The following is a 14,532-nucleotide window of genomic DNA, read 5'->3' on the forward strand; positions in this document are numbered from 1 at the left end:
AAAGCCAAAAATTTTGATGGTGGTAGGTCAAGGCAAGGTTTCCATGATGAAATTTTCAGTGAACTTTGCCTAATGATAACAGTGTATTAACTACGAATCATATAATATCTGTGGTCTAAATTCAACTTAGAAACAGTTTCATTACTTCTTTTTGAAAAACAGTACACATTTATCTTGGATTAGTTTCTTAATGTGTAGAAATTAATCTTTTGGTTTTAACAACCAAGTCAAATATTACACTAAATTAAATTTTTTTAAAAATATGAAGGAGTTATCTGTTTACCAATTCTAACTTTAAAATGAACACTGAAAATGCAGTCAACATGCCCATTGCTTAACAAATCGCAAATTTTACAGATGAGTCTGAAAGCTAGCAGGCTCTTCTGCAAACATTTAGTTCTCTCTGAAAAGATACTGATTTATAAAAGACCTCTAACAAACTATTACAGCCTTAACAGCAGCTTAGTCTACAGTTTAATACCTGTAACAACAAAATACTTAAAATAGGAGTTACAATACAGGTAATGGAACATAACTTGGAATTAGAAAGAGACTTTAACCCCCTATGATGACATCTTAAAAAGTATTTGGATAGAGAACTTCCAAGCTCACTTTAAGAGGTCAACACAATAACTCTCAGAGAAGTCATCCACTGTTGACAAACCCTGTACTGCTCACCCTTAAGACTCACTGCAGTTTCGGTTACATTTTAAGTATGAAAAACACATCTTCTTGTCTTTTCAATAAACTGTTCCATTCAGAGTTTTTGACAGCCAAGATACATGTCAAGTGAAAAGAAAAGTCAGTCAGCATTGTTCAACATCATTTTAATCTCCACCGAGGGAAAATAATATAAACATGTTAACACAAACAGAAAATGTTTTGGAAAAGACCATGTAGTACTATGACAGCATTTTAGTTTATAGAAACGTAATTTATAATTTTATAAAAATTATAAGAAAGAATAACAACATCTTTCAGTAACGTCAGACAGTATAGAAAAAATAAAGCTCAACATTAGTTGTACTCGGATGGTCCTTCTAGTAAGAAATTTAAAAGTACTTTTTAATAACAGTGTTGCAACTCAGTATTAGTGCAATATGTCAAATCTGTTTTAAAGCAGCTATTTATAGCAATTGTGCAAGTTCTTACAATTAACAAACCCCATCAATCTAAAAATAAACACTAAGTGAGGTAAGTATTCTAATTAGAATAAAACATTCCTTAAATGGCTCACACACCAATTCTACTACAAGGAAAATACTAATTTTCCTTCATAGAAAGGCTCAAACGTAAATATGACATGAAACTTGTACTACAAATCAGTGAATACTTGGAAGTTAAAAAAGCTCTTGCAAAATATACAGTTTAGTATGTTTATGACCCAATGCTACAAACAGAAACTAATGCAAAATATACCAACTTAAATAAAACCAAATTTTACAGTTAGTGTACTGAATCTGCTTTTGCCTACACTATTTTGTTCCCAAATCCTCCTCGAAGCTCCCATATAAAGTTAGCACATTAACTTAATGTAGAAATTTCACTGTATTTTTATCTGTAAATATGAACAATTTGGTTACCAACTATAACTACAACTATGAATACCATTACTCTTCAAGCAAGTGAAAAACACAGCATTGGGGGGGATGGGGTGGGGGTGTGTGCATCAAAATTCACTCTTCACTGTTTTATACATGACAAGCTGGCAATAGCAAAAGATACCCTATGTTTCTACATAATATTTTCTGCAAGAATTCTCAGAACTCTAAAATTATCTTTCATCTTATTGTAGTTTCTTTACTCTGTGATTTACGATGCATAGTAACTATTGCCTTTTATATGCAAGCCGCATTTTAAGAGAGGCAAAAACTAAACTGTTAATGCTGAGCCCTTATGGCCCACTTGCATATGGAGCCAAAGGCATTTCATGTTTTATTTCTCAAGGTGTTTAGTATTTAAGTCACTATCAACAACAGGAATAAAATGTACATTAGTGAACTTTCATTCTAATAGGCTATGGCTTAAAAGCCTACCAACTGAACCGTTTTTTATAGTATTGCACTTAACTTTAGTATTAAACTGATAATTGAAGCCTGCACAGAACTCATTTTATAACAATATTTCAATTAAAAAAGCAATAAATAAAATGCAGTATCTTAAAAAAAAATGCCAGTAGGTTTAGTCCATATTTCTCGCACCACAGTCCAAACTGCATCATCTGAAATAGGTCTGGGACAGTCTTTGGATACCAACTGCATAGTTCTTTCAACATAATAGACTACCCATAACAATAAGAGAAGCAATTAAAGCTTTCTACAGTAATATTATATACTCAAGGGTACTGTCTTTCAGTTTACATCTCAATTAGCTTAAAAGGATTTGTTGCCTTTGCTCGATAGCTTCAGAAGTTAGACACAGTTATTCTGTGCCTACATATTGGCTCTACTGTGTTATTTTACAGGCAAGTTGAGTCTTTTTTAAAATATGTTATATTAAGCCTGATAATGATGTGGAGACTTCTGCTCCTAAACCAGGAAGTTGTTTCCTAAAATTTAGTAACTTGTCATTGCAGCGACAAGTTGGTTAAGTCTTTAGCAGTCTCTCTAATCATCTGTTCTACCTTGGGATTTTCAGCTCCACTGGTTACTAGCTCCTTGTCAATAAGCCCCAGGTTGTGCAAATTGAGAATGGAATCAGCAATAATCCGTGCTGTCCTCTTCTGGTAGCCTCCAGACGTCACCATCAGGATTGGGATTCTGCGGCTTCTGGCAGCCTTGAACACAACTTCATCTCTCTTCACAATTCCCTGCAAGTTTACAAGAGTTACAAAGGAGGGGGAAAGCAAAAAAAAAGAGAGAGAGAGAGGTGATACAAATATGATATTTTAGTACTAGCCTATGGTTTATGGATTTATAGTATTGGCTGCTTGGTAAGTGATTAAGTCCTACATTTTACAAAACTAATTAAAAATTCATTTAAAAGTCCCATTAGCAGGTTTACATGCATAATCATTTAAAAAAAGGAAAAAGCGCAAATCACAAATGTTTGACTTTGGTTTTACAGGACATAACAGATAAAAGTCTTTAGTACAAATTCCTAGAAAAATTCCTGCTCAAAGGCCATAAACTCTAAACTGACTACAAAGTTTATAAATGTTCAGCCTATTTTACAGGTGAGGAATTGAGACTAAGAAAGATTGTCTGAATTCAGAGTGCTTTAGTTTGTGCTCAACTTGCATAGCACCCTCTGACAAAAGTTTAGGAGCTTGATCAACCTACAGAATGAAAAATTCAAATCAGATCTTACACGTTCACAATAACTAGCTGAATTATCAGCTTCCAGTTTCTTTAATAAAAACTAATACTAAAAGAATCTATGGCTGAAGGGGGAGTTGCAAATTGTAAGTAATGGTAAATCCATAGAAAGGAAAATAAATTCTAAATAACCTCTTACTAATGGAGAAGGGGATGGAACTAAAAAATAACAAAGATTGCTGACCAAAAGGTACTGTACTGTCATTGAACCCATACAACAGAAGATTTCAACTCTCTTGGGTTTCAAATAAGTACATGTGGGGAAAAAAAGAGAATTCAGAAATAAGTGAGAACAGAATTAGCATTTACTTTTGTGGAAAAAGTAAAAGCGGAGAGTTCCAGAGATACACTCCTAAAAAAAAAGATACTAATGACATAATAGACAACAGCTTACAATGGACAGCTCAAAATTTAAATAACTGCAAAATAACTGGAGAAGGGGAAAAGGATTAAAATGCAATCAAATACAAAAAAAATAAGGAAGCAGCAGCAAAAGTTGTACAACAAAATCACTATGCACTACTCAGACTGGTTAGAGGAAGACTATAAATACATCAAGAAGTATTACCCTGCCATTAAAAAAAAAATTAGACCACAAACAAATGGTAAAGGGAAAGAACAAAATTCAAATGTAGCTGAAAAAATATTTTGTAAAACCATACAACAGTAATGTTTTTTGTATAGTTTGACACAGCTCTGTAAAAGGACAATGGGAGTAAGGAATAATAACTGAAAAACAAGACAAAGGAAACTGAAGAATTTTATTAGGAACAGATCCTTAAAGGAAGTAACAGAATTACAGAATGAGCTGCACACCCCTTGGGAACCATCGCTGGATGCAGCAAACATTATACCACACAAGAACTGGAAGCAGTCACTATTCATAGAAGCCTGACCACCTCATCCCTTCTCCAGCATCTCTAGTGGCTGAGCCTGGAAGAACTGAGGGGAAAACACACGGGCTTATTCCAGCATTTGCGTGTTACCAAGAAAGAAAATACATAAACTGAAAATGACAGCCTAATACACTTGCCACTTACAAACAAAGATAAGAGGGACTTACCTGCTACACCACAAGTTTTCTGGCTATAGCCTCAAGCACCAAGAAACTACTACTCATAACACTCCGAGGAGGCATAACTTTGAGTAGAATTAACACTGTAGCAAGATTTTAAAATATGAATGACATCTACAACTGTAGGACTGAAGACTGGACTAACGAAACTTTACAAGATTAATTTTCCAGGTTCGATGCCTTCAGTTTCAGCATTTCCAGCAGCCTGGGATTTCAAGCTTGGTGAAACATTCCATTCACACCTAAGCCAACAAGATTAGTGAGATGGGAAACCCTGCCCTCAATTCAGAAAACAAAGGCTTGATACAGAAACCTTTTCTTCATTAGAAGAACTTAAAGGGGGCCTACAGGAAGGATGGGGAGAATCTTTTTAGCAAGGCCTGCTGTAACAGAACAAGGAATAATGGATTTAAACTAAAGAAGAATAGATTTAGACTAGACATAAGAAAGGAATTTTTTACAATGAGGGTGGTCAAGCACTGGAACAGGTTGCCCAGAGAGGCAGTGGAGGCCCCATCCCTAGAAACATTCAAGGTCAGGTTGGATAGGGTTCTGAGCAACCTGATCTAATTAAAGCTGTCCCTGTTCACTGCAGAGGGGTTGGGCTAGATGACCTCTACAGGTCCCTTCCAACCCAAAGCTTTCTATGATTCTATAATTAGGCACCTGAGCCACTGGCTGCGCACAGAAATAGCACTCTGCCTTTCATCTCTACTTGTGACCAGAAGAATCATTTCACCTTTCTTCCCCATCCCTACATTTTGTCCCTTTCCCTACACAGCACCCAACAAGCTACAGCAACTCATTTTTCTTGGCATTTAACACTGCTCCTCCTCAAATAGCAGAAAAAATTTTGAAAAGGCACATCTTGAAGTATTCGCCACCTATCGCTAGCTTGCATTTCTCTTGGTGGTCCCTGCTTTCCAAAAAGCTCTGCTCCACCAAATCAAATGAGATCTTACACCTCAGGTCATATCCTCTCCAAGGTCAGAACCAAACAAGACCAAGCCCCTCAGCTCTTCCTTTCTCCTTCGAAACTTTTACATAGCCAGGGAAACAAAACCTGCAGATTCAGAATGGCTCCCGAGTCATTCCACCTTGGGTCCACTGAGGACTTTGCAGCCAGTCAGAAAGCAACGAAGCAGCTGCTCAGTGACAGAGATGGTAAGAATGAGGAAATACATAAGGAAGCCAACAAAACCCAAGCAAGGAACTAGAACTCTGTGCAAAAGGAAGCATCTGAGAACTGAAGTACTGAAAAGCAGAATGAAAACTGAACAGATCAAGCGATGGCTTGATTAGAAGGGAATCTGAGAGCTCACAAATCAAGAAAGCACTTTTCTATACTGAACTGGTGGACAGTAAAAGAGAACCAAATGTGAAAACAGAAGAGGGACAGAACCAAGGAACTGTCAGAGAAGGAATTCTTAAAAAAATGGAGGAAATAAGAGATCTGTAAATTTTTGTTTATTTTGAGAAAAGCAGACTTGCTACATCTGGAAGGTGAAGACTTCTATGAAACTATACAGAATAAATCAAAATTTGAAACTGGGGAGAGAGAAGGTAAATTGAACTGAAAAAAGGGTAATGATACTTGTATAGAAAAGAATGAGGAAAGGGAAAAAAAATCTGTTCATTTGCTAAGAATACACACACAGGCTGCACAAAATTGCTAGAACTGGAAGATACCAGAAGAGCAATTTAAAACAGCTGGGAGTGCTACAAAAGAAAGTAAGCCTAAGATACACACTGGAGGCAGGTGACAAAAGAAATATATCGCAAAATGGGTTATGTGAGGGTAAAAGAAACAAAGAAAGAAAGAACCAAACAGGAAAAATAGGAGTCAGGTGAAGTGTGAAATTATATGCCTCTCTGGTTACTGTCTTGATGTTCAAAATCAGTGCATTTTAGAAAGAAGACAAATGATACTGGAACAAGCACCTGAAGAACAAAAATATTTAGTCAGGAAGAGACAACAAAAAGCATGGTGAAAGAGCAACGACAATGTATCTATACATATCTATAACAGCAAATGCTCTAGTTTAGTGTAAAGTATGCACCTTACCTTCAGCTAACAAACAGCCTGTCCTTGTTTCAGCTGGGATAGAGTTAATTTTCTTCCTAGTAGCAGGCATAGTGCTGTGTTTTGCATTTAGTAGGAGAAGAATGCTGATAACACACTGATGGTTTAGTTGCCGCTAAGTGCTGCTTATGCTAGTCAAGGACTTTTCAGCTTCCCATGCTCTGCCAGGTGCACAAGAAACTGGGAGGGGGCACAGCCAGAACAGTTGATCCACACTGACCAAAGGGCTATTCCATACCATATGACACCATGCTCAGTATATAAACTGGGGGTAGCTGACTGGGGGGCAGCAATCGCTGCTTGGGAACTGTCTGGGTATCGGTCGGCAGGTGGTGAGCAATTGCATTGTGCATCACTTGCTTTGTATATTATTATTACTGTTATTATTATATCACTATTATTACTACTACTATTTTACTTTATTTTGTTTCAATTATTAAACTGTTCTTATCATCTCAACCCAGGAGTTTTCTCATTCTTACTCTTCTGACTCTCTCCCCCATCCCACTGGGGCAGGGGGAGTGAGCAAGCGGCTGCATAGTGCTTAGTTGCTGGCTGGGTTAAACCATGACACAGCCACAGGAAAGTCTCTAGGTATTTTAGTATCATACAAACCTGAGGTGAAATAGCAAGTCCTCCCAATGGATCGCCATCCAGAATATCAGTCCCAGCATTATAGACAATGATGTCAGGTTTTAACTCATTTAATGCTCCTTCCACGTGAGTATGTACCTTCTGAAGATATTCTGTATCCTCTGTACCCCACTCTAATTCCACCTTGCGTTTTATGGCACCTAAAAAAAAAAAGTTTCGATGTTACTCAATAAACAAAGCATTGCTTTGAAAGAAAATGGAAGATTTAGGTAAGCAAGAGAAAAAGGTAACATTTCTGGAAGTTTTGTAAATACATTGAATTTTCACAGAACCTTCAATTAAAGAAAATTATTCAACTACTTGTTTTCCCAGCAAATGTAAGCACAATGACCTTGAAAAAATTCCACTGAAGAGGGAAAATTAGATGCAGGCCGGGGGGGGGGGGGGGGGGGGGGGGGGGGGGGGCGGGGGAGACCTGTGAGTCACAAGTGGAAAATGTTCTTGAATAGTAGCTGATCTACATGTCCATTTATCAATCAGCAAAGAAATCAAAGAAAATTAATAACTTAGAAGTAATCTAAATAAAGCATAAGGAAAAGAAAACACTGAGTTGCACAGGAAACAGTTGGGGGAAAACCACAAGATAAATATCACTGAGAAATTATTAAGATGTTTTATTTTTAATCACAACACTCAAAACTTAACAGCAAGGGATCATGAATTTATGTGAATTGCTTTATAAATGTATAACAAGATTCAGCTTTGCCCCAAGCATTTTCAATTTAATGTTCTTACCCTATAATCCTACCAGAAGAGCAAATATATATTCTTAATTTAAATCAAATTATTTATAATGCTTCTAATAAAGCCTTTGGCCAAAGCCTTCTACACCTCACACTTCATCTGTAGAAAGGGAATGCTAGCATTGCCAGCTTCACAGGAGAAGGGCGAGTTCAGTATTTCAGATTTTCTGAGAAGGGCTTACTCTGTTTTGGTCTTAATCCATCTGTTCAAAATGCTGCCATTTGACATACGAATAAAGGGATGCTTTTCTTGGGGGGGGGGGGGGGGAAGGAATCTTCATTTACCTGCAATTTGTCTGCTTACAGACATGATGTGTTTTAAATGGTCATTTTTTAGTTTAATACCTTGAAATACATATACTACAATTTTCAAAATCTTTACTAGTTAAAAAACAGAAGTACAATGCACTGTGCCTAATTCTTGTGCAGAACCCAAATTAAGTAGGCTTTTTGGAATGACAGCATCATTGAAGAAATTCAACAGCAGAAGAACATCTCCCCCAATAAACTATGATTCAGTTAACAAATTAAGCCTGTAATAAATGACAGTGCAACAGAATCAAAGACCAAATAAACTCTGGGCTTTAGCATTCCAATTTAGTCATTATCAAAACCCCATTAATTAACTGTGACAGGTCACCAGACACAATAGGCACATCACAGTAGGGATAAACAAACAACAACAACAACAACAACAACAAAAAGCACCAGCTCTTAACATTTGTATGACTTCCTTTTGCTTCCCAACTTGTTTCACATTCAGATGCATCTTGTTTTCTAGATGCTTATAAAACAAGTTCTACTGGTAACACAACACCTAAATATGTTATAAATTATAACTTTCAAAAGAACGTGAAACGTTTTTACACAGTACTAGCTAATCCTTAGTGAATTCTACACACATAAATTTAGTGTAAGGGAAAGATTAAGTTCTAACAGTTGTCTCCAAATCAAAAGGATTACTTAACTCACTGTTCTAAGCGTGGCATGAGCTTTTGAATGGACTACTAACAAAGTCCTCATAACACCTACACCTTGCATTCCAGAAATCCATTCCAGAAGCGAGGGAAAACATTACAGCGTTAAGACTATTGTGATATATCACAATGATCATTGAAAATTGTACATTCAATGTGAAATTAAAAAAAAAAAAAAATCTAGTTACCATTGTGGCAAAGAAGCTTATTAGTAAATGAGAAAGTTATTTAACAACACAGTAGCTCTGCTACATTTTGGAATATGGATTTCAATTATACTTACATTTAGCAAATCCATCCCCTGGATAAATATATCTATTGTACACATCCATAATATATACCCGATGATCATCCATAAAGTCCCTCTCATGGCCATTTCCCTGAAGGAAAATTACAGTTAGCTATTCCTAGCATACTAACACAGAATTAAATAATTTGTGAATTCTAGAGTAATTAAGACTACAAAGATCTAATATTTAAAACGCCTGTGACATTCTCTTATTTATAGTCTTGAAGGTTATTTTGAGGTGTAGAATTTTGGTGGCTTTGACAGCATCAGTCTGAAGACTGCAGGTATTACCAAAATCAACATCCTTATATCTCTGTGAAGGCAATTATCATAGATCTCATCGCACATATAAGAAAAATAAATGAAAATTAGAAGCTAATTGTCTCCAGCAGCATTACAAAAGCAACTGTGACCACCAAACAGATCTCTCATCTTTCAACTGTGAAAAAAAAAACCGAAACCAAAAAAGTCACCTTCAACTGCTGCAGGGATACTTATACGCTTATACAAGGATTAATAAATAAATAAATAAATCAGACTACAGCTCTTCTGATAATTCAAGCCTTGGTGAGATAAGTAATCCCTGGAAAAAATTACAAACACTAAAGACCCAACAGTTTAAGATATTGTTTAACACCAGGAATTCCCTACAAAAAGATTGTATGTGGTGTAAAGATGGATGCTCAAGAGAAAACTCAGATTCTGAATATTCCCCCCCACCCCCATTTCTGAATTTAAATAGTATTATTTTGGCTCTCATTTAGACTTCTTTTCCACTGGTATAAAAATCATCTTTTCACAGCAATCGCTAAGATGATTTTGCTGAAATCAGTTTATCATACAGGATCCCAACCCCTACCCCAACAGAATTTAATTTAAACTATAGAAACAGACATTTCCACAGATCTATCTTCTGTAATTCAGTTACATAATTTATGTCCCTGGGCAGTTAAGCTGTATTTCTGCTACAACCTCTGCTCCTGGAAACAAACAAACAAACAGAATTACTAGGCTAAAGCTAGTCAATGTGTGTGAAAAGCAGAATGGGAAGCTTTGTATTTCTTTATGCTAAAAAATGGCAACTCCTACTTATTTCTTTAGCACTTTTGGTCCACAAATAAACAGTTCATGAACAGAAATCTAGGAATATTAGAGCCTCTGGGTGAACTATTTTCTTATGAAAAGTGAAATCACCAATGCACCAAGAATTGGAACACTTACAAGATGAGAATATGTGCATATTTAAAAAGGATTTGCTGAGCTACTACTTCACACACACCTCATTCCACAAAGAAAGGAAACAAAGGGGTGATTAAGTGTGCAGACTGAGATTACCAGCATGATACCTGAAAACCAAAATACATTCCAAGACATTCTTAAACAACAAAACGAAAACACCCCAAAAAAGCACAAAAAATCCACACCCTGACAGACATGGCTGAAGAGAATCATGAACACAAAACATCCTTCTATTGTATAATCTATGTCCTTATTTCATAGTAATTTTAGGATGCCTTAACATGCAGCTAAGAGAAATGATTGAAGATGCAAAACTTGCAGCCATTAGAGCTGCCATGGAGGTACTTAAAAATGGCTTATTTACACATACTAAATTATCTTCAATGCTTCAGATTGGACATAATTTTGGTGCATTAACTGCTTTTCTAAAAATACTATTTCCCTCCTTTCAGGATTTATTTTGGAAATCCTAACAAAGATAAGATTTGTTCTCAGTTACCCATGGTAAATCACTTCACACCAGGTGAAGAGCGATGTATTCATTACTTCATTAGCCTGAAGCCAGGCTTTCCATTAAAACACTGAAGGTCAAATTCATCCCCTGCAAAGGTTGCTGCAATGATCATGCATGCTGAATTAACTGTAATTCTGTTTTAAGATATTCTTGTTTCTTCTGGGACACTGATCTACTCTGGAGACTGTTACGCCTCAGACCAGTATGCAACTCAAAAATATTTTTACATCTAGCCACATGATGGAGCTACAACTCAGTTTAATTTTATTAAACTGGCTTAACAGCCTTTTGGACCATAAAATAATCAAACTAAACTGTTCACTGTTTCCATCATCTATGATTAACTTTGTATTCTGCAAGTTGACAGTTTATACTACTATTAGAAAAAAAATAGTATTTATCACACACTTGGATTTCAAGCAAAACATCTGCAGCACTGAATACAGGTAAGCTACTCACCTGATGAGCATCCAGATCAATAATTGTGGCTTTAGACACCCCTTGTACTCTTTCAAATAAGAACTGGATATATAAGCAAAGAAAAAGATGGAGAAAGTTATCAAGTTAGGTGGCAGATTAAACTGGAGGCTTGAAGCTTGCACAGTACATTACTGTTCCAATCTGAACGTAGTGTGTGTCTATTCATTTAATTCACCAAATAAATAGCTAAATTATTCTAATATATTTAATTTAAAAAGCTCTAGTTATTTCACATAAAAAGATAATTTTTGTGGTATACAATAGAAAAACTTAGACATTTCCACCAGATGAAATGCATGAAACATGCATTTCACAGTTATCTGTGCAGGTTATCTGCCTACCTGTAGAGAAAGTTGGTGGAGAGAGGGAAGAAAGAGATTTCTACTCATCTCCTCTTTCTCCCACAAAGTACCAGACACAACACAGGATCAAGGACATGTCTTTCTACAGCATTCCATGCTAAATTGTAAAGTAGACTCTGCAAATGAGGCATAAGTCCAATGACACTGAATAATGCAATGGAGCCCAGGGTAATAAACCCTGTTGTAGTAATACTTGCTCTACACAAGTGTAGCCAGTACATCTCTGCATCCCACACCAGCCAGACAGAAAAGGACAGGTCCAACTAGGGATTATAAAGCTGATTGTGGCATTGGTGCTGTCAGAGGCTGGAATGGAACCAATGGCAGCGTGGAGAAAGCAACAGCAAAAACTGGGTTGGGACAGGGTGAAGCAAGAGCTACTCAGGCCCCAAAACATTGAGGAGCTAACTTCATGAGACACAAATATAGCACAAGTGAGACTTATCAACAGGAAGGGAGAAACAGTCCACTGTGATGGCATCCAACTGTATAAGCATAAATTCCACCATTTAGGAAAAGCTGCTGTAGGGACTGTGTGCATTAAAGCCACTTTTAGTAACAGAATTCATTTCTTATTCCATGTCTGTAAAAAAAAATAAGTTTTAATTCTTTGAGTCTTAACTTTGATAAGTTACTATCTTTAATATAGACATGGTAAAACCCAAAGATTTTGTACAAACTGTCACCAGCTGTAATTTCTCAATCTGTATTTTAATGATAGGGAAAACAGAACATTGTGTATTACTTTTCTGCAAATTACCACGTACAGAAATTAGGATGCTATGTCATATGGTTTGCTGCAATCATTAGAGCTTTTTTACATTTGATTATTACTGATACTTCATAAATATTCTACTATATAAATATATCATAGTACATTTGATAAAAATAAGCCCTAATTGAGAAGGCTATTGCTAGAGCCTTTCAACAGCTAAAGCCTAATGTATTCATTCACATTCAGTGATTTTTTTTTGGAGACATTCACATTTTTATTCATGAATTTGAACCACTCTGAGCACTGTATAGTGCAGCTTAATTCAGAGAGAGGATTTCTGTCTCTGCATTTGTCTTGATTGTAACCACTGAAACTAATGTGGAGTTTTCAGGTTCAACTGCAAGGCTAGGATAATTATCACTGAGGATATTAGAAGTGAATCTGGTTTGATTTTGAGTGTTTTCTTGCAGGAAGACATTATTAATGCATATTTACATGCATAATTCTGATCTCTGCAACTCTTCCCTTCCACTTAACGATACTTCATGTGCGTTATGTTCTGCAGTATCAAGTACCACACCATTTTCCTATTCCCACCCACCTATAGATGGCTTTATTTTCTCCTATTAAGATGTCAATTAGTTCTTATGAGTTTATGTGGATTTTTTTTCCATTTGCACAAATAGTAGAAAATACCAGTTTAAGAGTACTTCTTACCTTTATAGCCAGCGTGATATCAGCATATGCACAAAATCCTCCACCTTTGTCACTTGAACAGTGATGAAAACCACCCCCTAAACATAAAAACGTTGAAGACGTGAAAAGCTAGATACATAGATGGTCGTCGCAAAGAGACAGAGATCACTTACATGTCAGGCTCTTTTTTTTTTTCCTTTAGCAAATACCACGCCTAGAGCTGTTAAACCCTTACCTAGCAACACAAAACATCTCATAGGGTTTCTGTACGTATCTTATGTGTGGCCTACTCAACCATCAGGCAAAGGATCTGTAGATGCCCAGATTAAAGGGAACTGTCCCTTTCATCTAGCAACCACCCTAAAAACTGAGAAATGTACACACATAGCACACCATGCCTCCATGACAAAGCACACCACTTTGAAAGTTCAGCTCCCCCAGGCATGTTGGAGTTGCATAATTAACATTATGAGGCAGGTGGAAAGGATATGTGGAAAGTTCTTTTCTATACTGAACACCAGGTCAAAAAACCCACAAACTAAAAACTATGGTGTTATGATTATTTGCACATGCCATTGTCTTTTGCAAACACTCAGACCAGAAGAAACCTTAAGAACTCCTCTTTAAAAGACACACACACTCTACATGAAAAAAGTACTTAGACCTCCCCCTCCCAAAACATAGTTTTTATATAATAAACCAGAACTTTTCACTGAGAAACACACTACAAATATCTAAGCAAGAAACTTAACAAGCTCGCTTTATATATCAGTAAACATGACAGGCTTTTGGGTTTGGTTTTAATGTCTATTTAATTTTTAATATTGGATATTCACTTTGTAGAAGATGTGTGTAAGAAATAACGGAAAAATCCCAGAATTGATGAGCTCTATGAGAATGACAAGCTAAGTCTTACATGACACAAAATATTGCTTCGATAGTTTACCAGTTTCGCATTGCTATTTGCTATGAGCAGGAGAACAGATTTGTGTTCACTATATTCTTCATAACTTGTTCATTCAAGTCTTTTTCAAGAAAAACTGCACAGCCAAAAATAGACACTAACTGGTACAGCCCTGCTCTCCAGCATATCAACCAATCCCTTGATCTGGTATAATATATAAATTAGCTGATGATAAGATCTATGAAAATTATTTTACAACTTAATGAAAACAAAGATTTTATTGAAATATTTACATTTACTCCAAACATTTTTCCTTAATTTTTTTCACACTACTTCAATCCAAACACTTTTCCTTATATATGATAACTTTATCCAGTTATGGGTTTTTTCTTTCCAAAAAGTATTTTATTTAACTATAAAACTGCAATATGGGTGACAGTGGACAAGAAAACAAATCCAGTACTTTTTCCATTTTTTTTTTCTT

General features: G+C 36.1%; 1 protein-coding gene across 3 annotated transcripts in view; it reads right to left on the reverse strand.

The window, feature by feature from the left end:
• Positions 1–702: 702 nt before the first annotated feature.
• HDAC11 (histone deacetylase 11) overlaps positions 703–14,532 on the reverse strand; it is a 29,711-nt gene continuing 15,881 nt past the window's right edge. For 2 of the 3 annotated variants that reach the window (XM_075714054.1, XM_075714052.1), the window contains exons 5-9: positions 13,166–13,242; positions 11,351–11,413; positions 9,133–9,229; positions 7,091–7,269; positions 1,675–2,809 (exon numbers count right to left, since the gene is read on the reverse strand). In XM_075714054.1, coding sequence (XP_075570169.1) covers positions 2,567–2,809; positions 7,091–7,269; positions 9,133–9,229; positions 11,351–11,413; positions 13,166–13,242 — 659 coding nt within the window. In that variant the 3' untranslated portion in view covers positions 1,675–2,566. Of the gene's footprint in view, positions 776–1,674; positions 2,810–7,090; positions 7,270–9,132; positions 9,230–11,350; positions 11,414–13,165; positions 13,243–14,532 lie in introns of those variants that run through there. The other variant, XM_075714055.1, reaches the window with a different exon arrangement.

The sequence above is a fragment of the Pelecanus crispus genome, chromosome 7, assembly GCF_030463565.1.
Source record: "Pelecanus crispus isolate bPelCri1 chromosome 7, bPelCri1.pri, whole genome shotgun sequence".
Taxonomy (NCBI): Eukaryota; Metazoa; Chordata; class Aves; order Pelecaniformes; family Pelecanidae; genus Pelecanus; species Pelecanus crispus.